Consider the following 26,573-nt stretch of genomic DNA (forward strand, 5'->3'; position numbering starts at 1 on the left):
TAAACACGCTGATGCTTGTCGTCAATAGTGAACTGCAGATAAGCGGCGACATATCGGGATTATAAAGCCAACATAACTGACCAACATGACGAGGCACGGCAGGAGGAAGTTGACCAGGTCCCACAGCAGCGCCGAGAACCAGAAGTTGGACAGGTAGACGCCGCTGACCTTCTGCACGTGCTTGGACTTGACGGCCGACTCGGTGACGAGCAGCAGCGCGAAGGTGCTGGACAGTGAGGCCATCCCGTACATCAGGTTGATGGCGATGACAAAGCCCGTCTTTCCCCTACAGAAAGAGAGAGAGATTCATTAGCAAGAGGTGAAAAGCGAGAAAAAAAACGTTGCTCACAAATGTTCCCTCTAATTTTTGACGTGTCTGAGCAACCACACGAAGCCCGTGAGCGCCCCCTTTGACCACCGTCCGCAACATCAGATGTATGCACTGTGGCCAATCAGTGTCATCCATTGAGGTCACGTGGCTCATTAAAAGGTTCAGATTACATTCCCATCAGTTTGTCCTAACTTAGACTGAAAATGTCAACAAACAAAAAAATTAATTACAATACAAATACATACCACGCCAACTATTAACTATAAATTTGAAATGTCGCTTCCAACTTTCATTTTTTTTTTTTTTTTTTAAAGCCACAATGATATCCCCGTCTGTTTTTCTTGGTGTAAAACTGAATTACTGCTTGCAGAATATCTTTCGCAATGCATGTTGAAAGCTGAAAGATGCTCCCAAACAGTTTTAGGGTTAATGTTATGTTGCCTCCTTTATTTAAAATACAGAATTAGCTTCTTGGGCAACATATCGTCGGTGCTTTCATCCTTGATCAGGCTGTGCCAAGGTGGAATTTTAACATTATACACCATCTCATCCTGTGCGTTCTACTTTGGCTTCAGACCAGACCTTTTTTAACTAAAAAAAAAAAAAAAAAAAAAGAGAGAGAGAAAATCTCGTCCAGTTTCACCACTTTTTCTTCAATTATTCACATACCCCGGTGTTTGTAATTATGAGTGTACCCCTTTAAAATGGTGGGGGGCAATGTCTGGTAAACAAGGAAGTAGCGTGCATGGCCCGGTGTGGCCGAGCAGCAAAAAAAAAAAACACGTCAGGCTGTAGTTCACTGCGCTCGATCTGTTTTCCTTTGCGCTGAGACTGTGCGGCAAGTGCGCAGTTGCGCAGCTTAGAGGGAACATTGATTGCTTATATCCTACTGAACAAAAGGGAATCGGCAGCACGGCAACCGTGTACGCACTGGGAGAGCTCGCTCTGGGCGGCCTCGGAGAGGTTGCGCGGCATCGGGCGGTTTCCTGTGTGGATGGAAGCGTTGGGCCCGGCCAGCAGTCTGAACAGAGCGTTGTCCACCATCATGAGAGCCGTGGCGGGCGTGTGGTAGCCCTCGTTGTTGAAGTACGCCGTCGCCTCGGCAAAGTGCTCGCCGCTTCCGCGGAAGGCGGCGCCCGCCACGCAGCGTTCGTTAAAGCTGCCGCCCTCCTCCTCCGCCTGGGTTAGGATGTAGTCGGTGAAGTCTGACAGGACAGGAGGGTGAAAAAAAAAAAAAATATTCAGCAGAGTTGGGAATGTTGCTTCCCAATCGTGAAAAAAAAAAATTTGCAACTTAAGCTACCAAAACGTTCACATTAAGCCAGTTCATGTGTTTTTTTTTTTTCATAATGTTTACCTGTTATGTTGACGATCTGTCCGTGCTGCCTGTGGATTTGCAAGGCGTAAGCATTGGCCAAGGCGGAGGCCAGGGCCCCCGCCCCCGTCTGCAGAGCGACGGGGACCCGGGTGGGGCCGTAACGACCCAGCTCCAGTCCCAACTGGGGGGCGTTCTTGTGGTTGGGAAGGGTGCGCGCCACAACTAATGCCATGACGGTGAACACCAAGGGGATGAGAAACTGAGCCACCATCACTTTCCAGTTTCTCCAGCTGTACAGCGCCCTCTTCAGGAACATGGCGTAAAACTGTTGCAGGTAAAGTCTTACCTGACGGAAGGGAGAAAAGAAACGTTTTTTCCCAAAACCCTCCAGAAGGAGCATTTGGCTTCATTTCTCATGATCTCACCCCTGTGTTGAGTTTGATGTTGGAGCAGTCCTCGGAGATGAGCGTGCCGCTGTCGGTGAAGTCTGTGACGTCGGTCATGCCGCTGATGCTGCTGGCGTCGTCCGTCGTCCAGTCGTGCGAGCGTCTCTCGTGCTGGTACTGCAGCGCGGGCAGTTGGATGGCCTGGATGTCCAAACTGGAATCCACCAATTTCCCCACTCTGAGCACAGAAAACCAAAGCGGTTGCTACACCTCTCAAAAAAGGATGACGACGACGAACTTATTTATACTTGGTAAAGCAGCAAATGGCTCATAACCAATGTTCCCTCTAAGCTGCGCAACTGCGCATTTGCGCACTTGTTGGACACTCTCAGCACAGAGGAAAACAGATCCAGCGCAGTAAACTACAGGCTGACGTTTTTTTTTTTTTTTGCTGCTCGGCCACACACGCGACTTCCTTGTTTACCTGATGCCGCCCCCTCCATTTTAAAGGGGTACACTCATAATTACAAACGCCGGGGTACGTGAATAATTGAAGAAAAAGTGGTGAAACTGGACGAGATTTGCTCTTATTTTTTTGAGTAAAAAAAAGTCTGGTCTGAAGCCAAAGTAGAAAGTACAGGATGAGACGGTGTATAATGTTAAAATTCCACCTTAGCATAGCCCGATTGAGGATAAAAACATAGACGATACATTTGCCAAAAAGCTAATTCTGTATTTTAAATATAGGAGTCAACTTAACATCAACCCTAAAACGGTTTGTGAGCATCATTCAGCTTTCAACACGCATTTTGAAAAACATTCTGCAAGCAATAATTCAGTTTTACACCAAGAAAAACAGACGGGGCTATCATTGTGCGTTAAAAAAAAAAATGAAACAAACTTGGAAGTGACATTTCAACTATATAGTGAATAGTTGGCTTGCTATGTATTTTTTTGTAACGTATGTTTCTTTGTTTGTTGACATTTTCAGTGTAAGTCTGCAAAAACACAAAATTGTTCTTAAAAATGTTCTGATGGGAATGTAATCTGAACCTTTTCATGAGCCATGTAACTTCAATGGATTGACCAGTGTATACATCTGATGTTCCTCACAGTGGTCAAAGGGGGCGCTCACGGGCTTCGTGTGTTCGCTCAGACACGTCCAGAATTAGAGGGAACATTGCTCAGATCCCAAAGTTATTTTGCACTTTGTTCCAAGTAAATGTCAACAATTAGAGGCTCACAAAGCTAGAGAGTTACAGACAGACGGGGAGAGGAATTGACAGATACCTCCTGCCAGTCATCATTATTCTCCTATTAAGGAAATTGATCGATGCACGACAGGAATATTGCCCCAGCTGACGCATTTGAACCTCAGAATGCGAGCTGCGTATGGACTGCATAGATGACACATACCAGCTAACAAGGGCAGGTGCTGGATAAAGCCACAATAACAAAAGTAAAAGGCTCATTTTCGATCCCATTATTTTCTGCCCCAGGGGGGAAAAAAAGATTGTCATGTTTGATATTGGGCATTTAAACAAGCGCGCACGTCCACTGAGGGTTTCCCAGCTGCACTTGCCGATAATAAGGCAAGGGAGGGAAAACATTCGTCACGGCGCCAATTCTAACGTTCCGTGGCGCCAGCTGAAGCGGTGGGCAACGTTCGCCCACCGCAGAGGGAACACTGCCCATCGTTGCCATAGATACACACGGACAGAATGCGGGAGGGAGGCAGATTTAAACGGCGTGAAGCAAAATGCGGAGGGAAATGACGTAAACACAAGTGGAAACTTTTGCAGGTTAGCCGTTGCTTTGCCCTTTGACTGGTACAACCAGCCATAAGCTAAGATCACATTCTGGCAGTATGATCACTTTGAGCAGTAAAAATCAACGCTTCATGTTATTGCAATTATCCATCCATCCATGCATTTTCTTAGTCACTTATCCTCACGAGGGTCACGGGGAATGCTGGAGCCTATCCCGGCTGTCAACGGGCAGGAGGCGGGTTACACCCTGAACTGGTTGCCAGCCAATCGCGGGGCACATGTAGACAAACAGCCGCACTCACAATCACACCCAGGGGCAATTTAGAGTGTCCAACTAATGTTGGATGTTTTTTTGGGATGTGGGAGGAAATCGGAGTGCTCGCCCGGAGAAAACCCACGCAGGCACGGAGACAACGTGCAAACTCCACACAGGCAGGGCCGGGACTGAACCCGGGACCTCAGAACTGAATATTATTTAGAACGATAAAATTGAACACAATCCATTTTCCCATTTTTTAATCTTATGTTGAATGGGAGGTCATTAAAAGCCGACTGGAACATCTGATCGGAGGCACTTAAAATGTGTCGTCTCTCGTTTGAAATAATTTCGAGGATGATCGGTCCATTACAAAGCCACATCCCCATTTATAAGAGGGTGTGCAGACCTGTGCAACCACTTTTTACTTCCAATTAAGGGCATAGTTCAAATTCATAGCTCTTTTAAAAAAAAAAAAAAAAAAGCTGAATTCTGTGATTAAATGATGTATCTTGGTCATTTTTTAACACCACAAAAAGCTGGCTTTGATCAGGGGTGTGTAGACTTTTTATATCCGCTGTGTATACTGCAGGCGCTAAAAGAACAGTTTGAACTTTTATTCTAGGCAATTGTAATGATTTGTTTTGCCTGTAATTCTGACCTGAGGAAGACCTCCTCCATGGTGGTGACAGATGCGCCGTAGCTAGCGATGCCCAATTCCTCTCTGTTCATCTCCAGCTCGGCGAACAGAAGCTCAAACCTGTTAAAAAAAAAAAAAAAAAAAAAGTGGACCGTAAATGAGGAACATACTGGATTGTCGTGACTTTTCAGTTTTTCCCCAAACGGGGCCCCGCGTGACCAACCTGCTGGTGCTTTCCTTCGGCAGGATGTAGGACAGCTCGGCCCCCGCGCTGCTCTCCAGCGTGGCGTTCGGAACGTACAGGTGGACGAGGCGGGTGATCTCGGACACGTTACATTGGGCCTCTTTTACGATCACCATGTGGTAGCCGGCACCTGACAAGCACAAAAATCCGTCACCATCATGCCACCAGGCAACCATGAAGGAGAACGCGCAAATGCCACGAAGATTCGAACCCAGAACCCTCTAAATCTGAGGCAGACGTCCCAACCAACCACTACAAGCTCAGTGCTGTCCCGCAGCCCCTGTGTACAGCTAAACATTTTTAAAACAGCTCTCTATAAAATAAAATAAATACATCTGAAGTCACCATATTTGTTCTTGAGGAAAAGCGGCGATCCGCAGCACTGCAGCTCCCCGCCGGCCATGATGGCGATGCGGTCGCCCAGCAGGTCAGCCTCGTCCATGAAGTGCGTAGTGAGCAGGATGGTGCGCCCCTTTTTCTCGCCCTGGAGCAGGTCCCACGTGGCACGCCGGGCCGACGGGTCCATACCGGACGTGGGCTCGTCCAACATCACCACCTGGATCGCAAAAAAAAAAAGAGGAATTCAAAGCAGCGGATCATATGAAACCCAATCAAATCGCATCACCCGAAGTTGTGGATGATTCCTAACCTTGGAGTCGCCAATCAGGGCGATGCCAATGGAGAGTTTTCTCTTCATGCCACCTGACAGCGTCTTGGAGCGAGCGCGTCGCTTGTCTTCAAGTTGGAGGATGCGGATGATTCTGTCCACCTCATCCGGGATCTTGTCCTTGGAGAAGCCTTTCAACTGAAGCACACGGAATATGTATCGCATCCATCCAACTTTTTGCCTCCATTTATGGTAATTAGGAAAAAAATAGGGGGTGGATGACTTCAGATTTTTTGATGATCGATGAATCAATCATGTCATTTAGGGCTGCAGAATACTTTTTTTTTTTTTTTTAAACTTTTATGTTTTATCATTTTAAAACAATTCCAAAACATTTTTTGCCATGTTTTTGACACTGTATGGTGAAGCCTGAAGCTGGAAACTAGTGCGGACTGAATGGTTGGCAGGAAGGGGGAAACGAAATGCCAGTAACTTGAGGCTAATAGCCAGGCAGCAACAAACAGAATTGCAAAAACAGAAATAAAAAACAAACAAACTATGAACTAGTCTATTTGTTTAGGCAGTGAACTTACCTCAAAAGCTTGAAATATGAACTGAACTAGTTCATTTTTTTGAACAATGAACTGAAATTTGAATTAGATCGCATTAAAAAAAGGAACTTTCGCATCATTAATCTCGTATTATTTCACGTCACAATCAGTATCCCACGTTTAAAAATAAAACATCAGTCGCAATTAGTTCACGATGTTTGTTTTCTCGGTGCGCCTTTCCTGCAGGTAAACGACCTAATGTACCGTAATTCCCGGCCGACGGAGCGCACCGGGTTATAAGCCTCACCGAGTACATTTGTAAAGGAAATACCGTTTGGTACACACATACGCCGCAGCTGTGTAAAAGCCACAAGTGCCCGCATTGAAGCCGACATTCAAACACGAGGTATTTGCAAACAAAGATAGTACACAGAGTTTAACGCTAGCGCTAATGTTAGCGTTGTGCTAAAGCTAGCGCTATTGCTAGCGCTGCGCTAGTGCCAACGCTAACAAGGCCAGTTAAAATAAAAATTACTGGTAAATATCACTGAGACACGGCAGCAACACAGCAGCAATACACTAACACAGTGTTAACGCTAGCGCTAGCGCTAACAGTGCCGATAAAAGTCACTTCTCATTCCACCGGTCTCATTCGTATCTTTTCCGCTCGAGTGCCCCCTCGCGGCCGTCAGAAAAAAATGCATAAATTAGCCGCATCACCGCATAAACCGCGTGTGAAAAAAGTCGCCGGAAATTATGGCACTGGAAATCCGCAAATTAGTCCCTATTGGCACCATTTGGAAAATCTTTGCCCAAGACTAATTGATGAGGTGATGCGTCACAGTGTGCAGAAGCGCGAGTGCGAATTACCTGCGCGTAGAAAAGCAAATGCTCCGTCACGGTGAGATTATCGAACAGAACGTCATGCTGAGGGCACAGACCCAGACTGCGTCGGATCAGAGCCATGTCCTGACAGATGTCGTATCCGTTGATGTAAGCCCTCCCGCTGGTGGGCGTGAAAAGACCTGCGAAGACAAAAGGTAAATGGGAGCTAAAGGGAAAAAGCGACGGGAACTCCTCACATCTGCTTAAAAGCCATCCATTATATTATTAAAAGCTGGACGGGAAGCGGTGAAGCATCTTCTTCCAGGAAGAAATGCAATAGCGGTTGGGAGACAAACAAACAACTTAACAGCTTAGTTTAACCCAAAAGATAAGTGTGAGAAAAACACAAACATTCAATGGTTGAGGCTAAGTTGTTGTGGTCGGATGAGGTCACATTGACCCCCGATGAAAAGACTGCCGTCATCGTCACGGCGACAAGGGCGGAACCCGTTCTCGTCGGCGGATCCGTTTCCGGGCCGGGCTTGCAAACCGACGCGCTTAAAGTCCAACAAACAAACAAACAAAAAAAAAAAAAAGGCCTGCGGACTGGTTGGGGACCATTGCACTAAACCGCAGATGTCAACAATATAACATCTGTGAACTAATATCGAAAGCATTTTTGCGTCATCGCACATGTCGAGCACCGTAACAACGGGCTTGAAATGCGCCCCGGTTGCTCACCTGTCAACATGGACAACGTGGTGGTCTTGCCGGCGCCGTTGTGTCCTAACAGGACCGTGATCTGCCCCTCGAACATATTCAGCGTGAGATCCCGCACGGCCTTGCGGGTCTTGTTGCCCACTCGGAACTCCTGTTATTGCCCGGGAACAAAATTATAATTATTACTTGAAAGAAAGAAAGAAAGAAAGAAAGAAAAAAGAAACTTCATTCCCAAGACTTTTATTTAGGTACACTTTTTGTTTTATATCAAAATGTCACGTTTTATACATTTTATAGAAATCATAACTCAACCACAGCCGTTTATTTTCCTAAATTCAAGCACGACGTTAATGTCCACACTGTGCATGTTACAGTGGATTATAATCAATTAGACATACCTGTTAAGAACAAGCCTTGTTTTTGATGAACACTTGGGCCTACTACACTACTGTGTTTTTATGTCAGTGATGATGGAAGGAAGGAAAGAAAGAAAGAAGGCAAGAAATAAATAAAGAAAGAAAGAACAAAAACTACTGTGTTTTAATGTCAGTGATGGATAGAAGGAAGGAAGGAAAGAAAGAAGGCAAGAAAGAAAAAGAAAGAAAGAAAGAACAAAAACTACTGTGTTTTAATGTCAGTGATGATGGAAGGAAGGAAAGAAAGAAAGAAGGCAAGAAAGAAAAAGAAAGAAAGAAAGAAAGAACAAAAACTACTGTGTTTTAATGTCAGTGATGATGGAAGGAAGGAAAGAAAGAAAGAAAGAAAGAAGGCAAGAAAGAAAGAAAGAAAATATACTGCTCTCGCCTTAACAAGGTGCTTAATCTTGATGCCGGAGACGACGCCGTTTGGCTCCTCCTCGATAAATTCTCCTTTCAGAGCCTTTTCGGCATCCTCCTCTTCCTCCTTCTCGCTCAGCAGAGCCAAGCGGGGGCTGCTGCACCAGTAGGAAGGCTGCACGGGGGGAAGACGGGCGGCGGATGCAAAACCGTGAACGACGCTCGCGAGCGCGCGTTCCGTCCGTGACGGATGAAGCGAAGTCGCGAGGGGCATCAAGATATCGCAATATCACGCCATACTCTTCATTTCATTTACTTGCAAATGATTATTTCTGCGCCAATGTAATTTTTCTTTTAAACAAGACATGGCAAACAAATATGGCAACTATAATAGATATGACCTCAATATTATAATAATCATTTTCTAAATAGCTCATAAATTGTAGCTTTAATGTACCATAATTTCCAGCCAATAAGCCACTCCTCCCCCTGCGGTTTATGCGGTGATGTGGCGAGCGGGAAAGGTAAGAGTGAGACCGGTGGAATATATGTGCCGAGGAAGTGACTTTTACCGGTGTGGCCCTGTTAGCGCTCCGCTAGCACGGTATTGCCGTGTCTCAGTGATTTTTACCAGTATGTTTTTTTTTTAACTAACCCCGTTAGCGCGGCGTTACCGTTAGCACTGCACTCGTGTTAGCGCGGCGTGAGCGTTAGAATGTCAGCGCTAGTGTTAGCGCGGCAGCCTGCACTTATGGATCTAAACCACGGGATCTATTTAATCTACAATCACCAAAATAAAATATGGACGAATGTTTTCATGAATGTTGTGATAAAAGATAAGGATCATTTTTCAACTCTATTTTGAGGGTGATGGTGAAAAAGTGGCCAGCACGTCTGTCTCAGTCAGGAAATTCTGGTTCAAATCTTTTATCGGAACATTTCTGAGTGGCGGTTCCATGTTTTCCCCGTGCTTGGGTGGATTTTCTCAAGGGTTTTCCAGTTTCCTTCCACATTCCAAAAATGTTTAACTGCCACTTCTCTTCTCTGGTCTTTTAGTCACTACGTGAGCTAAAAATGAAATCAAGAACATTCTCTACTCGGGTTCAATTACTTTACTTGCTTTACTTTACTAAGCCACATCTGTAGAAATGTTTAACTCTAGACTTAAGAATCCTTTCTACACTCTTGCATTCGGTTAAGCCGTACCTAGTACGCAGTTAGTTTCTTGCCCTTGCTGACTTCCTGACATCTGGATTTTGGCCTGTTTTACTGCCGCTTCTCCTCCCTCCATCACCTCATAGGGTGCCAACGGTTGCTTTTCTTTTACTGTAGAGTGGACCAGAATAAACCTGTTTCATGAGGGCCTGTGCGTGCGTGAAAGGGTGAGCGTGGCGTACCAGTACGAAGAAGTACGAGGGCAGCGGCACGCCGTACTCTCCGGGGAAAACGGCCTCGACGTACCAGGCCACCAGGGCGTAGACGACGGCGTCAAAAAGCAGCAACGCCATCACCTGCGCCAGCGAGAAGTCATCGTCCGCCGTCACGGGATCAAACAAGTTGGACCACTGAATACCCATTCCTGCCGAGGAGAGAGAGAGAGAGAGAAAAAAAAAAAAATACAACTTATGAATGTGATATGAAAAAAAAGAAAAATCTCAATTCATCCCAATCAAACAAATTTTTCATCATCATTGCACATAAGCACTTAGAAATCGTTTTGTTTGATAAGAAATTAATTGAGGCGGCACGGTGGAACAGCTGGTCAGGCGTTGGCCTCGCAGTTCTGAGGACCCGGGTTCGATCCCAGACCGGCCTGTGTGGAATTTGCGTGTTCTCCCCGTGCCTGGGTGGGATTCTTCCGGGTGGGCACTCCGGTTTCCTCCCACATTCCAAAAACATGCAACATTAATTGGACACGCTAAATTGCCCATAGGTGTGATCGTGAGTGCAGCTGTTTGTCTCGTTGTGCCCTGCGATTGGCTGGTGACCAGTTCAGGGTGGACCCCGCCTCCTGTCCGTTGACAGCTGCGATACGCTCAAACACTCCCCCGCGACACTCGTGAGGATAAGCAGCAAAGAAAATGGATGGATTTTACTAGGCGGCACTGTGGAGCAGCTGGTAAAGCGTTGGCCTCACAGTTCTGACGACCAGGGTTCAATCCCGGCTCCGCCCGTGTGGAGTTTGCATTTGCATGTTCTCCCCGTGCCTGCGTGGGTTTTCTCCGGGCACTCCGGTTTCCTCCCACATTCCAAAAACACGCAACATCAATTGGACATAGTAATTTGCGGCGCGGCTGTTTGTCTCCGTGTGCCCTGCGATTGGCTGGCGACCAGTTCAGGGCGTACCCCGCCTCCTGCCCGTTGACGGCTGGGACAGGCTCCAGCACTCCCCGCGACCCTCATGAGGATAAGCGGCAAAGAAAATGAATGGATGGATTTTACTATCTAACTAAAAATAATTCATTTGATTCAAATTAACATTTAAAAAACGCGATAATCATGATGAACTCTGATGCTACGATGAAAACACGCCATGTTCTTCTTTCAAGCTGTTCTAGAATGACTTTGTCCATCTGCGGCACGCGTCACCGGAGCGCACCCGTTCGCCCACGCCCGCCGCAGGCCCACCTTTGCCTTCGAACATCCCGAGGAGCTGCGCCCCCATGGCCATGGCCACGTTGGAGATCAGGCAGGCCGACACCTTCTGCGCGTGGCTGAGGAGGTCGTAGCGCGGCCACAGGAACAGATACGGCAAATAGCTCATGAAATACATGAAGCCCCCCGCCGCCGCCGCCACGTTGGCTGGGAGGGAAAAGAAAAGACCCATTAAACTCACCAAGGCGGCGCTGGAAAAAAAACAAAAAAAAAAAAAAGAACGACATCTTTCTCTACTGTTGACATGGTTACCGAAGCCGAAGAATATGCCGTTCCAAGAAAAGCGGCCGAAGGGAACACAATAGCATAGAATGCACTTATTGTGCATTCGCAGCAGTCCAACTAGATTAGAAACTAAAAAGGGATTTTGGTCTGAAATGCGTCGTGTCGTGGGACAATGCTTAAGATAGACATTTTTTTTTTTTTTCATATATATATACTCACGAATGGGGGGGGGCTGTAAACATCTGCTTCGGCGCAAGGCAGACAATAAAAGTGTCTCCTATGCTCCGCCAAACTTCAAGATGGCAAAGTTTCTGACTAGAATCCACGGTTTGTGCTCTTCTCGTCTCACTAAAAGAATCAACACGACCTAAAGGAGCCTCTGAGACGTCCTCGTTTCAGACCCGAAAAGCTGAGACTTTCCATTGATATTCGCCGTCTTCGGTTGTTGTCGAGCTTTTCCAAATGCACGTTGGTTACGCTCCCATTTTGCTTTTTTTTAATGCAAACAGCAAAACATGTGAGTCATCCGACAAGCGAGACAATTTTGGCTGCTGTCAACATTTTGGGAGCGCGACGTGGCTCTTCATTGAGCATCACGATTCCATGATTTCAAATGGACAGAGCAAAACACAAATCAATTGATTTATGATTCAGCTTGTTCTTTTCAAAAAGCAGATTTGGGCAAATGTCTTCTTTTCATTTAACAATCATAAACAGCCTGCTTTCGTTGAGTACTACAGAAATCTCAGAGTATTTCCCGCTGAGAGGCTCAAATTCCAAGGATTTGGACAATTTTGCATCTAACAACGTCTCTAATCAATTACCGTAATTTTCGGATTATAAGCCGCGACTTTTTCCCCCACACGCTTTCATCCCTGCGGTTTATGCGGTGATGCGGCTTATTTGTGCATTTTTTTTTCCAACGACCGCAATGGGGCACTCGAGCGGAAAAGATGAGTGAGACTGGTGGAATATATGTGCCAAGGAAGTGACTTTTACCGGTATGTTTATTTTTAACTGGCCGAGAAAAAAATTAAAAATTAAAATAATCCAATGCAAATTGAAAGTAAAACATCCAGCTATTCAGTTTGTGGCATTTTGCAATGTGATTCAATGAGTGAGGGACGTTACATCTAATGGCACAATTCACAAACACGTGCTATAAAAAATGAAAAGAAGAAGCCACTGGTTTCTTTAAGGCAGCACACGGAACTTTCTCTAAAAACGACCTCAGCTCTCTTTTTCCTAGTTTACCTTGCACCCCGCAACCCACTCTTAAAGACGTACACTCATAAATGTTACAAATGTTACAGTACTTACAATGTGTTTTATAATGACAGCGTCCACCACTGCTGCTGCTTTTGTTAGCAACACAGTCTGGGCAACGTAGAGCAAAGAGGAGCTAGACGTGCTGCTTATGTTAGAAAGTTAGAAAAGAAATCCTGTTGTTTTAAGATGCAATGACTGTCAGAGTATGTGACTAATCGAAGAAAAAGTGGCTAAACTGGACGAGATTTTCTCTTTTCCGAGTGGGAAAGGTCTGGTCTGAAGCCAAAGTAGAAAGTGCAGGATGAGATGGTGTGTAATGTTAAAATTCCACCTGGGCACAGCCTGGTCCAGGATGAAAGCACAGACAATACAGGGCACAAAAAGCTAATTTTGTATTTTAAATATAGGTGGCAACATCATCAGGGATCACAAGGAAGCATCATCATCATCATTGAAAAATAGATCTTGGGGTAAAAAAAATGTCTGGGCACCCCTGCGTTAAACTCTCTGAGTACCGTCTTTCTTTGTAAATATCACAGGTTTCAATGTCGGTTTCAACGTGGGCACTTGCGGCTTTTACACGACCGCGATCTATGTATGTACCAAATGTTATTTCCTGGGTAAGGCTTATAACCAGGTTCGCTCTGTAGGCCGGGAATGACGCTAGTTAATTATCAAATTCGATGAATCGATTCATTGTTCCACATCCAATCACGTTGACGCTCAATTTGGCGAGATCGGACTCCGCATGCTTTCCAAATGTAAACGACTAAGCTTGTCACGAGTCCAAGACAATTGACGGAAAAAGACGAAAAAAGTGACGAGTCCGGAGATGCGAGGCGAGGTTTCTGCCCCGACGCCAGCGCCGCACGCACGTTTCCCACGCACCTCGTGAAAAGAAGGTGCTGATCATGAAGCTGAAGTTAATGGTGGCCACAGTGAAGATCAGAAGAAAGACAAAGACCAGCGTGGGGTCGCTGTAGGTCAGGACCGCTCCATTGGGGCTGACCTACAACGGACAAGACGGTTCTTGTCGTTACAAAACCGAGCCATCAGAAGGGCAGCGGCGGAAAGTCAAGTTTCTCGACCAAGTGTTACAAGTCCTTAGATTAACGGTTTCAGCAACGCACTTTGACATCAAAATGTCATCGACACTCACCTGGATGCAAAGGAGCAGAGTGACAAAAAAGACGGAGATTGACAGGAACAGGAAGAACATGAGGAACCAAGCAGTCCAGTGGAGCCAGTTGCTGAGTCCCATCATCCTCATGTATTCCTGACATCCGAAAACGAGGAAGCATAAAGAAATAAAGACCACAAAAGGCCTCAGTCAGGGAAAGGTTTGAACCCGTAAATGCGACACAAAGAAAAAAAACCGCAGACACAGACCTTCAGCTTCCTTTCCTTCTCCTGCACGACGGCTCGGACGATGTTGAGGGACGTGTAGGTGAAGCTGAGCACCAGCAGCAGGGGGAGCTGGTTCTGAATGGCCAGGATGAAGACGTCGTAGATGAAGGGGGGGTACGGGAAGCGGGACAGGACCACCCGGGTCTGGCCCAGAAGCGAGTCGGCCGCCGTCCTGTTGTACGAGCGCATGATGGCTTTGTCCACGGCGTGCTGCATGGCAAGGAATCCCTCGCGGTAATAACCTTCCGGGAGGAAAGGAGTTCAGAAATGATATTTATATTCATCTGCAGGCTTCTGTTGCACAATTCACTTCAGAATCTCAGCTCCAGACATTTGAATAAATATATTGGAATTCCTTGAGCGGTGCCTATATTTAGAACCCAGAAGGCCTAAAAATGAAACTAACTTATTAATTTCTGCCATTTTCACTTCCTGTACGAGTCTCAATACTTTTGTCCATCAAATTTTCCTGACTCTGGATGGAGACAAGAGATCCTGAAGCCTGAGGGAAATATGGAAACCGGCAAACAATAACAATCTTTTCATTTTGTTCACACCTGGCCCACATCTCATCGTAAACAGATTCGACGCGTAGCCACTCAGAAGCATCCGATGTGCGTCCGGACGGCGGCCGATCGCAAAGGGAGCTCCGAGGCCTCGATCGCGCGGGAGGGTCGCGCCGAACGCGGGGGGGGACGGCAGTCCCCGTGGAAACGTGGCCGAGAGATTAAACACAGGCCAGATTCAAAAGTGACTTTTTCAGGCCACTTTCATTTATGAAACCGAGCCATTATCGTAATTGAAGACTTTACTTTTCCAAAGAATTCAGTAAGAACAGGCTCTTGGTTTAAAAAAAAAAAAAAAAAAAAAATTTAACCGACTTTGAAAAATCTGAGAATTTGTAGCGTGAATAGGTTTCAGTCTTTTGTCAGGCCTTTCTTCCATACAAAAAATAAAAAAATTATTGGAATTTCCAGCCGCGACTTTTTTCCCCCCACATGCTTTCGACCCTGCGGTTTACGCGGTGATGCGGCGCTAGCGTTAGCCCACCTGGTTATAGCCTCGGTACACAAAAAGTTTAATGCTGACGTCGTGCTAACGCTAACCAGGTGGACTGTGTAGGCCGGGAATTACGGTAGACATCCCTGTTGATGTCAGGTGTGTGTAATGTAAAAAATAAAAACAATATAAATCCTCTCAAAACAAAAAAGCCAGGAAAAGCAAACTAAATCCGCCGCGCTAATGCTAGCGCTGTGCCAAGGCTAGCCCCCCCGCTAACACTAGCGCCGCGCTAGCATTAACCTCTTTCTGTGTACTGAGGCTCATAACCATGTGAGCTCTGTAGGCCGGGAATTACAGTAGACATCCCTGTTGATGTCAGGTGCTAGGAATGTAAAAGATAAAAAACCAACATAAATGATCTCAAAACAGGAAAAACATACTAAAACATCAGAACTTTATATGGTGTTGATCACTTTAAGTCAATGCAGGTGTATGCTAACTCTCATTTAACATCAGTTTGAATGGTTAATTCTGAAAACAGCCAGGTCATAACTTACAAAAGGGATGTGCACACTTGCGCAACATGACTTCAGTTCTTTGATTTAATTTTTTTTTTTTTTAACTCTTTCCCCAATTCAGATGCACCGGGTTATAGATTACGTTAATGGTCGAAAACCCTTGAAATTGTTTCTCTCGCTCTCATTTTTGTTCATCACAAAGACTTGTCATTTGAACAAGGGTGTGTAAACTTTTGAGAGAAAAAAAAATCCGATCCATTTTGGAGTCGGACTGTACCACAGAATGTGGACCAGGAAAAGTGCAGTGAATACTTTCTGGACGCACTGGACCTGCGGGCCCTTTTTCACCCGATCCAGCACTCGAGAGTGAAGCGAAACTCAAGCGGACCATTAGAAGACGGACGGACGGACGGACGCTCACCAGGTGTTCCCCCAAACATGTTGTACTGCTCTCTCGGGCCGGGCAGCTGAAAAAGCGGATAGAGGCTGAGCGTGTGCCAGTCCAAGTCGCTGTTGGGGTCCAGCTCCGACTTCTCTTTGGGCGGGGCGTTGCGAGGGGTGAACGTGAAGCGGAGGTGGTAGCTGACCTGGACGCAGAGAAATACTTTCACGGGCGCTTTGACAATCTGGTCGAATCACCAAAGATTTTGGTCAGGTTTTGCGATATCCCCCGCGCTATCTCATTACGGCTAAAATGATGCAACTGCACGAATTTGAAAGACAAATGTAAACTATAGTGCGGCATGTAAGGGGAAATAAACCAGGAAGGCACGCAAGTTGAAGCCGGGCCCTTAGACGACTTGCTGGAACTGCTTTTAAAGGATTTCGTTTGCAAATTCGTCGACAGCAGCATTGTCGATTGTTCAAGATTATTGCGGTCTCCCTCGTGACGTTTCTGACACAATTTTGGAGGCAAAAATCCCACCATTAGACTCGAATCGGAACCGTGTTGCTACACCGTTTCTGTTCCATTCAAGCATTTGAAGTCGAGTTGATTTGCATCGCGCTTAATGACAAAAGAGTCTCAAAGAGCTTCACGGGTCCAACGTTGGGAATGATTGACAAATTCATAAACCAACGCACACAATTTAGTGACTTAGTAAGTGAAAGGAAATGTTTTTTATCCGTGTCTGTAATTTAGCGCCACCTGTTGACCCAGGTAAGCACGACCGTGCCACATCACACTGTTTCATTCTCCTTATGCGTCCCCTGTTTTTATGTGGCGGCACGGTGAAGCAGTTGGAAAGCGTCGGCCTCGCAGTTCTGAGGTCCCGGGTTCAATCCCGGCCCCGGCTGTGTGGAGTTTGCATGCTCTCCTCGTGCCTGTGTGGGTTTTCTCCGGGTGGGCACTTCGGTTTCCGGTTTTGTTTTTGTGTTTTCTTTTCATAAAGTACATTACTATAGAGTATTATTTTTCTCATTTAAAAAAAAACATGACGTGAAAATTGTTCAATTGTGGGGGTGGGACGAAGTCCATGTCGCAGTGCAGTTCTACACCACATGCATCCATCCATTTTCTTTGCCGCTCATCCTCACAAGGGTCGTGAGAAGTGCTAGAGCCTATCTCAGGGGTACACCTTAAACTGGTTGCCAGACAATCAGGTGCACTAACAATCACACCTATGGGCAATTTAGAGTGTCCATTTAATGTTTTTGGGAGGTGGGAGGAAACCGGAGTGCCCACCCGGAGAAAAGCCACGCAGGCACGGGGGAGAACACGCAAACTCCACACAGGCGGGGCCGGGATTGAACCCGGGACCTCAGAACTGCGACGGCAACGCTTTCCGGCTGATCCGCCGTGCCGCCCTTCTTTTCTTTTGGTTTTTTTTTTTTTTGGAACGATTCATACGGCGCGGCCACTGCGGCGCTGATACCTGGAGGGGCAGAGGCTCGTCATTGCGACAGCAGGGCTCCTCAAACACCACGGCGGCCAGGACGAGTCCCGACAGGGGGTCGTTCCTCACGTAGTCCTCAAAGTGCTTTTCCGTCTCAAAGCCATGCACTGCGAAAGAACACATTTTTATGAGTCATCACAGCAAAATTATCAAACGCTGACGTGCGTGTAGTATCAGTAATACCAAGCCATAATCTGCTTTCTTTGTCTTTTTTTTTTTTTTTTTTTTTGTATTTGCTCACGTTCGTGTCTGTCCCGGAACTGCATTTCTCAACTGTAACTCGCGTCGCACTTATCAGACACACGTGCAGGTATTCGAAATGCGGTGGTGGTTTTCGTACACGCGGGCGTCCGGGTTAAATCTGGGTCAGGCCCACTGAATAAACACACGCACACACGGAGACACCAGGGAGGCGCAGCTGCATCGCTTCAAACGTGCCCGCAAAGCTTCAGCCTGAGACGAATACTAAAAAGCTATTTTGCTATTTGGTCCGCTCGGGCCAGATTTCCAGAAAGTGCACTTTTTGTTTCAAAAATGTAATAAAAAAAAAAAATCATCTTTTATTCATACACACTGTATTGATTATTCTTTTTACTGTCAAACAAAACAAAACCTTTTTATTCACAAATGGAGCAATTAACAGTATTGTAAACACATTTATTGAATAAATTAGATTTTGCAAAAGTAAAGTATTTACCATATTTTCCGCACTTTTAGGCGCACCGCATTGTAGGGTGCATAGAACAGACGCTACAGTAAAGGCTGGGGTTACGTTATGCATCCATTAGATGCAGCTGAACTAAATGCTCCATATTGATCCATATATAAGGCACACCGCATTATAAATCCCACCGTCGGCTTTTGAGAAAATTAAAGGATTTTAGGTGCACCTTATAGTTTGGAAAATATGCCAAGTTGAATTTCTCTTAAATTAATTAAAATACTACAATAATAGAGTAATAACAAGCAATGACCCAAAGCACTTCTCAGGAAACTCCAAAAACAAACTGGATTAATTATTACATGAGAATGACATAATAACGAATGAGAGGGGTGAAGGGGGAGGTGTCAGGCTACAGGGAGAAGAGATGGCGAGGGTGGAGGACTTCAAATACTTGGGGTCAACAATCCAGAGCAACGGTGAGCGTGGTAAGGAAGTGAAGAAACGGGTCCAAGCGGGGTGGAACAGCTGGCGGAAGGTGTCTGGTGTTCTATGTGACAGAAGAGTCTCCGCTAGGAGGAAGGGCAAAGTTTACAAATCAGGGGTGAGGTCGGCCATGATGGACCGATTAGAGACGGTGGCGCTGAAGAGACAACAGGAAGCAGAAATGAAGATGCTGAGGTTCTCGCTCAGATAAGATTAGAAATGAGCTCATTTAGAAGGGCAGCCAAAGTTGGAGGTTTTGGAGACAAGGTTCTATCGAGAGACCCGACTTCGATGGTTTGGGCATGTCCAGAGGCGACAGAGTGAGTAGATTGGTAGAAGGGTGACGAGGATGGAGCTACCAAGGAAGAGAGAGCAAAGAAAAGGTCGATGGATGTTGTGAGGGAGGACATGAGGACAGTTGGGTGTTCGAGAGGAAGATGCATGAGAAGATGACACGCTGAGGGGACCCCTAACGGGACAAACCGAAAGGAAAAGAAGAAGAAGAATGACGTCATAATGTTGCAGGGCACAGTTTGTCCCAAAAGTGAGGATACTCGTCCTTTGTTTCAATGTTTTCTATCATTCTTACTTTGATTGGAAACTATTATTGAGAAGTACTTTGGGGAAACATTTCCAATGAGGATCACATATGAACATGTCAATTCGTGGTTGCAGCTAACAATCATTTACTAAAAAAAAAAAAAAAAAAAAAAAAAAAGAAGAGCAGCACACAGTACTGTAAAAACCCTCCTCAGCAACAAGTCCCGGCATGATATTACATAATGTGTCATTTCGCAATATGCCATGAAAAGCAAAACAAAGATCATCGAAACGTTACAGAAACATGAAGGGTTCGCGTTTGAGCACACAACACAAAAAACAACCGTGTTGCCATTTTGCCGTTCTCGCTCACGGCGAGCGCCACGTCCTAAGCCTCCCTCTTCTACTCGTCGGCTCCGGCCGCGGCCGTCTCAATTATTCATTAGGGCGACGCCGCGGCGCGTTCAGGCCGAGCGGGCGGGCGCACGCTTCACGCGGCGACTAATTATCTGCCAGCGTGCACGCGTATGAGGAAAAGCATCCGGGCCTTCTGTCCCCGATGCGAAACGAGAGCAGGGCGCGGCGCCTTTGTTTGCGCTCCTGACCCGCTTTCCAGAGGAACCAGTATTCCCGCTTTGAAACAAGAAAAGGTGTCAACTGGCCGCAGTTATCCGTTTCACCCCTCACATAAAAGTCGAGCCGGCACGGCGTGTGAACCAATTTCAGCTCATAAAGCCAACAAGCAAACAGTATTATGTGTTACTGCTAAAAAATAAAAATGCTAAAATGGACGTGCACATTAAAAAAAAAAAAAGTAAACACACCGACTCCCATACAGGAAGGCAAAAGCTCACCTGCAACTTTAAAGTGGAAAAATACAGCAAAGATTCGCAACGTCTGGTGCGAGTGCCACTACACACTAATAATGTACACGATATAATGACTGTTTAAGTATGGAAGTAGATGAGTCCCACCAGGATTTGAATTTGAAATATAAAGTGATTACATTTTCAATAGTTGCTCCAATTCGCTGTCTAAAATTCATCGTCTGTGCCACCCGGCAGGGTTACTTCAGGTCAGAACCGAACAGCCGGCCAATCGCAGTGAAGCTTTCTTAGTCACCTGACGTCACATACTAAGAAGGCTTCACTGCGATTGGCTGGCTGTTCGCTTTTGACCTGAACTCACCCTGCCTGGTGGCACAGACGATGAATTTTAGACAGCGAATTGGAGCAACTATTGAAAATGTAATCACTTTATATTTCAAATTCAAATACTGGTGGCAATAATTTACTTCCATATTTAACCCATTTGTGGCCAGCGTCCCATATTTGGGGCATCATGATTTTCATGCATTATATTCTCCATTTTTTTCACTTAAAAAATATATCCTTTAATGAGCAAGGTCCTATTTTTAAAACCTTGGGCCTACTACACTACTGTGTTTTAATGTCAGCGATGGATGGATGGATGGAAGGAAGGAAGGAAGGAAGGGAGGAAGGAAGGAAGGAAGGAAGGAAGAAGGAAGGAAAGAAAAAGAAAGAAGGAAAGAAGGAAAAAGGATGCATGGAAGGAAGGAAAGAAAGAGAAAGGAAGGAAGGAAGGAAGGAAGGAAAAGGAAGGAAGGACGGAAAGGAAGGACAGAAAGGACGGACGGAGGGAGGCAGGAAGGACCCACGGAAGGAAGGAAGGAAGAATGGAAAGGACGGACGGAGGGAGGCAGGAAGGACGCACGGAAGGAAGGAAGGAAGGACGGACGGAGGGAGGCAGGAAGGACGCAAGGAAGGAAGGAAGGACGGACGGAGGGAGGCAGGAAGGACGCACGGAAGGAAGGAAGGACGGACGGACGGAGGGAGGCAGGAAGGACGCACGGAAGGAAGGAAGGACGGACGGACGGAGGGAGGCAGGAAGGACGCACGGAAGGAAGGAAGGAAGGACGGACGGAGGGAGGCAGGAAGGACGCAAGGAAGGAAGGAAGGACGGACGGAGGGAGGCAGGAAGGACCACGGAAGGAAGGAAGGAAGAATGGAAAGGACGGACGGAGGGAGGCAGGAAGGACGCACGGAAGGAAGGAAGGAAGGACGGACGGACGGAGGGAGGCAGGAAGGACGCACGGAAGGAAGGACGGAAAGGACGGACGGAGGGAGGCAGGAAGGACGCAAGGAAGGAAGGAAGGACGGACGGAGGGAGGCAGGAAGGACGCACGGAAGGAAGGAAGGAAGGACGGACGGACGGAGGGAGGCAGGAAGGACGCACGGAAGGAAGGACGGAAAGGACGGACGGAGGGAGCCAGGAAGGACGCACGGAAGGACGCACGGAAGGAAGGAAGGAAGGGTTTGGGACCAGACACCAGTCGAGGGTGCCCCCCGGTCAGCGAGCAGCACCCACCCGAGGGCAAGGCCAGGTTGAGTCGCACGTCCTCCGCCACCTGCCGCACGGCGCTGGAGTTGGCCGGCACGTACGCCAACTGCAGGTGCCTCAGGAAGTTCCTGGGTAAGGCTTCGACCGGAAAGCTCTCGTAGAAGGTGGCGTTGGGGAAGTCCTTGAAAGGCACCTTCTGGCGGAGGAGGATGAGGATGCCGGAGAACAGCAGAGGCAAGATGATCTCCACCAGCGTCACCAGGATTTGACGTTTCTGGGTCACGGACAGAGATCACGGGCTTTATCGGTCACGGGTTCCACAGAATGACAGGAAGTGGTTTGCCGCAATCGAGGCTTCTGAGGAAGTGGGAATTATTACCCCCCCCCCCACCACCACCACCCCTTTGGGGGATCCGCGTTTTGTTAAAACAAAACAAAAAATGGTCACCAGTTCATTTTTGGTTGTTGCAAAACTTAAAATGATGAAATACCGCCACTTTCAAAAACAAATTTGCAATGACGTGTAGAACAATGAAACGATTCATTTGTCTCGAAGCCACAAGAATCGTGATTTCAATCCATCCATGCATTGTCCAAGCCGCTTATCCTCACAAGGGTCACGGGTGAGCCCATCCCTGCTCGCTTCAGACGAAAGGCCGACGACACCCTGAACTGGTCATTATTTCAATGTACAGTATATACTTATTGCAAACCTTTCAAAAGCAAATATGCCGCTTGTCCAATATGAGTTGAGAAATATATGATAAAAAAAAAATATATATATATATGGCCGTTTTACAGCATTTTTGTCAAAGTGCAGCACTATTATTACCTCAGCTGAAATTTTCCATTCCCCCCGCCCCCGCACTCTTATCTGGAATGCGGGATAAGTTGCAACGTAATAGCCACACAATGAGCGAAAAGAGACGACTTTTGAGCGCGATGACGCCGAGATTTACCAATTCAAAGGCTCAATTATGGCGAGCGGAGAGAGCGACGACTACAAAGGCAGCCCGACTTCAAGCGGGGGCTTTTGGCGAGCGCAAAGGAAAAGACGGCGGCTGCGCAACCTTCCAAAGCGCTCCCTGAGTAATGGCGGCAGCCTGGAAAACTACTTGAAAGTTGGCGTAATTGGCTTCTTGTGGCGACCAATTGGAACACATGACAGCCAATTTAGTCATGTGATCACATTTCAATCAATGCTATTTTCCCCCCTTGGATGCGTAAAAAGCTTGCATTACACTTTCTTTTCACCATCCGTCCATCCGCCGCCTATCCTCAAGGGGGTCGCTGCAGCCTATCCCGGCTGTCGACGGGCAGGAGGCGGGGCTGGTCGCCGGCCAATCGCACGGCACACAGAGACAAACAGCCGCCCTCACAATTGTCCAATTAATGTTGCATTTTTTGGGGACGTGGGAGGAAACCCGAGCGCCCACCCGGAGAAAACCCACACAGGCACGGGGAGAACATGCAAACTCCGCACAGGCGGGGCCGGGATTGAACCCGGGACCTAAGAACTGCGAGGCCAACGCTTTACCAGCTGCGCCACCGTGCCGCCTTCTTTTCATCATTTTTAAATAAAACATTGGCCTATATTTAACTGTGGAGGACTTTGTGGCTCCATTTTTTTTTTCCATCGTTCTCAATTTCATTTTAGCGCCGTTCGCTTGGGTGTTTACAGAACAAGGCCGGCTGTCCGTTGAACTGGTCTGACAATACCGTACGTGACGTTTTTGTAACGCAGACGAGGACATGTAAGATACACGCGGCGCTGAGATTCGGAGAGTTTTTAAATCAAACGAAAGCCACGACGGGGTCAGCACACAAATTTGACGGAGCAGCATATCAAAATATGTGTGGCATTGTGCAAACTTTTAACTTATATTGCAAAGCCACCATTGAGAAGAGCACAAAGCCTTACGTGCCAACAGTCCGTGCTGGTGGCCACCATTTCAGGATGAATTTTACGGATTATCATCGTGACGTGGTCATTCTTTATTTTCATTCTGAACACATTCAAAATCATGTTAGTCGTTGTTCTTACGTACACAACAGCCAGAACTGGCCAGAAATTCCTTCGCCCTCTTTATGCTCATCTTTTTGTCTATGTTGGCAGGAGGTCCGGTTCTTGGTAATGCGACTGTTGTGACGTATTTTCAAACACTTGATGATTCCCCTAAACCGTGTTTCATGTTTTATCGTCCTGGAAATTCTCGAGTACCCTTTTCTTGATCCCTCGGAAAACAATTTGCATCTGTGGGATGCTGTGAAATCTGAATATGGCAAGTGCTGCGTGATGTGAATACTAAAATGTGACAAAAACCTTACAAGAACATCATTATGTGCAATATTGTATAAGATGGGAAATGTTTTGTGACACTGTCCACATTCAAACGGGTAACAGCTGCCGCATAACGCAGAAATGTTGGTGAGTTGACTTCCTCCGTGAATTTAAAAACATGCTCATATCATTTCTCACTTGCTTTAAGCGGCCGAGTGTGTTCACCTTTCTCCAACTTACCTGGTGAAGGTAGTTTTTCCACACCAAGAGTCCAAACTGCCGCCCGATGGCCATTTTCGACAGTCGTCTGGATTCCCTTCAGGTTAGTCGCGTCGGGGGAAAAAAGAACAAGATTTCAAATTTCATTTCATAAAATGTACTGAATGAAAACGCATGTGAAGATGATAAAAAAACAAAAAATCTTTCATAATCCCGTTTGATTTTGACACAATCCCTATAATAACCTTACGATATTGTTATCCAAATGACTTATTTTTTGGGCATTCTCAAGAGATAAACAATAATTGCTCAAGACGCGATCGTTTCCTTGTTTCCATTAGCCCCGCCTTCGCCCTCTCTGATTGCCCAGTCGCGTATTTATTGCAGTCTTGATTGGACAACAAAAAAATCCATTAAAAAATAAATAAACATACAAACAAAAAAAGATTTCCTAGATTATCCAGTTTGCTTGCTCACTCAAATATAAAAACTACATATTGTTGAGGAATTGATATTTGGTTTGTTCAGGAGGCGAACCTATTTGCCACCATGGTCTTCCGTGATTGGCGGATAGAGTCCTTAAGGCCTTTTTGATTGGATAACAAACCCGCTCGTCGAATCCACAGGCTTCCTCCTTGAATGTTAAAGATGGAGCTCACTGTGAACTCTTAATAAAAAAAAAAAAAAAATCACCTAATTACGTACCGTCTGGCGGACATGTCACCTCTTTTACCATTAAACACAATCAAATCCGTAAATTATTTGGGTTGTCACAAGGGTAAAGTGTGAAATTACCCTGGAAATCGTCGCTTTGGCGAGTGAACGTCTCGGGATCGCGGTCCCTTTTCCTCCGTTCCTTCGTCAATTTAATTTGATTTGAATAAAACCATCACAGCGGAGCTGCTTCTTCTTCTTTCTTCCGAACGGAGCTGCTCTTGTAGCGTTAGCATCCCCCCCCCCCCGACGCCGCGTTTCGTCCTCCGAGGCTGGCAGCCCGCTAGCGACGCGATGACGGCGCACAAGCCGCTGCTGCTGAGAGGCGTCGAGCGTCGGACTCAGCCAATCGTCAACAAAACGAACCACGTGACCCACCCCGTGGGGGCGCTGGGGTCACGTGACACGGGAGCCCGGAATCGATTGGATGACGGCGGCCGCGTCCTGGTGCGCATACAAATGTAGTTTTCGTCATTGCCGGAGGGAAAAAAAAAAAATAAAAATAATGGACCAAAATACAGTACTTACTTCGTGCAAATATTTCTGCAAAAAAATTAGGACTAGTAGTAAAAGTGTTGACTATTATATTATATCCATCCAGCAATATTCTCAGCTGCTTATCCTCACGAGGGTCGCAGGACTGCTGGAGCCTATCCCAGCTGTCAACAGGCAGGAAGTGGGGTACACCCTGAACTGGTTGTCAACCAATCGCAGGACACATCAAGACAATCACACCTAGGGGCAATTTAGAGTGTCCAATTAGTGTTGCGTATTTTTGGGATGTGGAAGGAAACCGGAGTGCCCGGAGAAAACCCACTCAGGCGCCCACACAGGTGGGGTCGGGATTCGAACCCAGGTCCTCAGAACTGTGAGACCAACGCTTCACAGCTGATCCACCGTTCCGCCCTGTTAAAATCTGTTTATGGTCAAATTTGGCCATAAATGAGAATCCGCCAGACTGAGTGTTGTGCCGATATTCAACACTTTGATGCCGATCGACGTCGGGCTAAAATTTATTTTAAAACGCGTCGTTCAAGGAGAGATGAATTTAAAACCGGGTTATCATTAGATAGCAGTATTGTTGTTGGGTAACACAAAAATGCTTGTAATATCTCAGCGTTATCATTTATGATAGGATCATTTTAAATTTTGGTACAGATTTGAACAAAAAACATGATTTTGCCTCCGCGGCCCACAGAAAATCACGCGGCGGGCCAGATCTGGCCCCCGGGCCTTGAGTTTGACACCAGCGGGTTAGAGCATCAGCCTTACAGTTCTGAGGATTAGGTTCAATTCCCTGACCCCCCTGTGTGGAGTTTGCACGTCCTCGCCGTGCCTGCGTGCGCTCCGATTTCCTCCCACATTCCCAAAAATATGCATCATTGATTGGACACTAAATTGCCAATAGTTTTGAATTTTACTATGGAAGGATTGTTTGGTTGTGCCCCGCGATTGGCTGGCGACCAGTTCAGGGTGTACCCCGCCTCCAGCCCGTTGCCAGCTGGGATAGGCTCCTGCAATCCCCGCGACCTTCGTGAGGATAAGCGGCGAAGAAAACGGATGGATGTTTTGTAGGCTTTGAGTTGTACAGGTTTAAAGGGTACAAAGTGGGAAAAAGTACTTAAATGATCTTCTGAAAAATAGGTATGCGAACAGGGGTGTGTAGACTTTTGCATCAACACATTTTAGTCCCAAACAATAAGTCCAACGTTGATTTGATCAAAGTGGAAAGATTGGTGCCCGAAAACAAACGCCACAATCTATGATGGGTTTATTTGAAGAAACACTTTCAAAAACATCACAGTTGTGTAGTTTACGGTATAAAAATGTTGTTTTTGAGAAATGACAAATACACACTTTCAAGTAGTAGTGGCATACACATGCAAGCTTTTAACAAAAAAAAAAAAAAAAAAAACC

General features: G+C 46.4%; 1 protein-coding gene across 2 annotated transcripts in view; it reads right to left on the minus strand.

The window, feature by feature from the left end:
- Positions 1-24,991, minus strand: part of abca3b (ATP-binding cassette, sub-family A (ABC1), member 3b) — a 36,357-nt gene extending 11,366 nt beyond the window's left edge. The window contains exons 1-22 of one of the 2 annotated variants that reach the window (XM_061847275.1): positions 24,738-24,991; positions 24,480-24,609; positions 23,964-24,039; positions 21,470-21,716; positions 17,374-17,501; positions 15,921-16,086; positions 13,962-14,221; positions 13,732-13,848; positions 13,461-13,581; positions 11,052-11,225; positions 9,821-10,002; positions 8,452-8,598; positions 7,669-7,798; positions 6,973-7,127; positions 5,594-5,749; positions 5,290-5,500; positions 4,924-5,074; positions 4,722-4,820; positions 2,075-2,273; positions 1,689-1,995; positions 1,263-1,536; positions 82-286 (exon numbers count right to left, since the gene is read on the minus strand). In XM_061847275.1, coding sequence (XP_061703259.1) covers positions 82-286; positions 1,263-1,536; positions 1,689-1,995; positions 2,075-2,273; positions 4,722-4,820; positions 4,924-5,074; positions 5,290-5,500; positions 5,594-5,749; positions 6,973-7,127; positions 7,669-7,798; positions 8,452-8,598; positions 9,821-10,002; positions 11,052-11,225; positions 13,461-13,581; positions 13,732-13,848; positions 13,962-14,221; positions 15,921-16,086; positions 17,374-17,501; positions 21,470-21,716; positions 23,964-24,039; positions 24,480-24,493 — 3,519 coding nt within the window. In that variant the 5' untranslated portion in view covers positions 24,494-24,609; positions 24,738-24,991. The remainder of the gene's footprint in view (positions 1-81; positions 287-1,262; positions 1,537-1,688; positions 1,996-2,074; positions 2,274-4,721; positions 4,821-4,923; positions 5,075-5,289; positions 5,501-5,593; positions 5,750-6,972; positions 7,128-7,668; positions 7,799-8,451; positions 8,599-9,820; positions 10,003-11,051; positions 11,226-13,460; positions 13,582-13,731; positions 13,849-13,961; positions 14,222-15,920; positions 16,087-17,373; positions 17,502-21,469; positions 21,717-23,963; positions 24,040-24,479; positions 24,610-24,737) is intronic. The other variant, XM_061847276.1, reaches the window with a different exon arrangement.
- Positions 24,992-26,573: the final 1,582 nt, after the last annotated feature.

The sequence above is a fragment of the Syngnathoides biaculeatus genome, chromosome 16 (assembly GCF_019802595.1).
Source record: "Syngnathoides biaculeatus isolate LvHL_M chromosome 16, ASM1980259v1, whole genome shotgun sequence".
Taxonomy (NCBI): domain Eukaryota; kingdom Metazoa; phylum Chordata; class Actinopteri; order Syngnathiformes; family Syngnathidae; genus Syngnathoides; species Syngnathoides biaculeatus.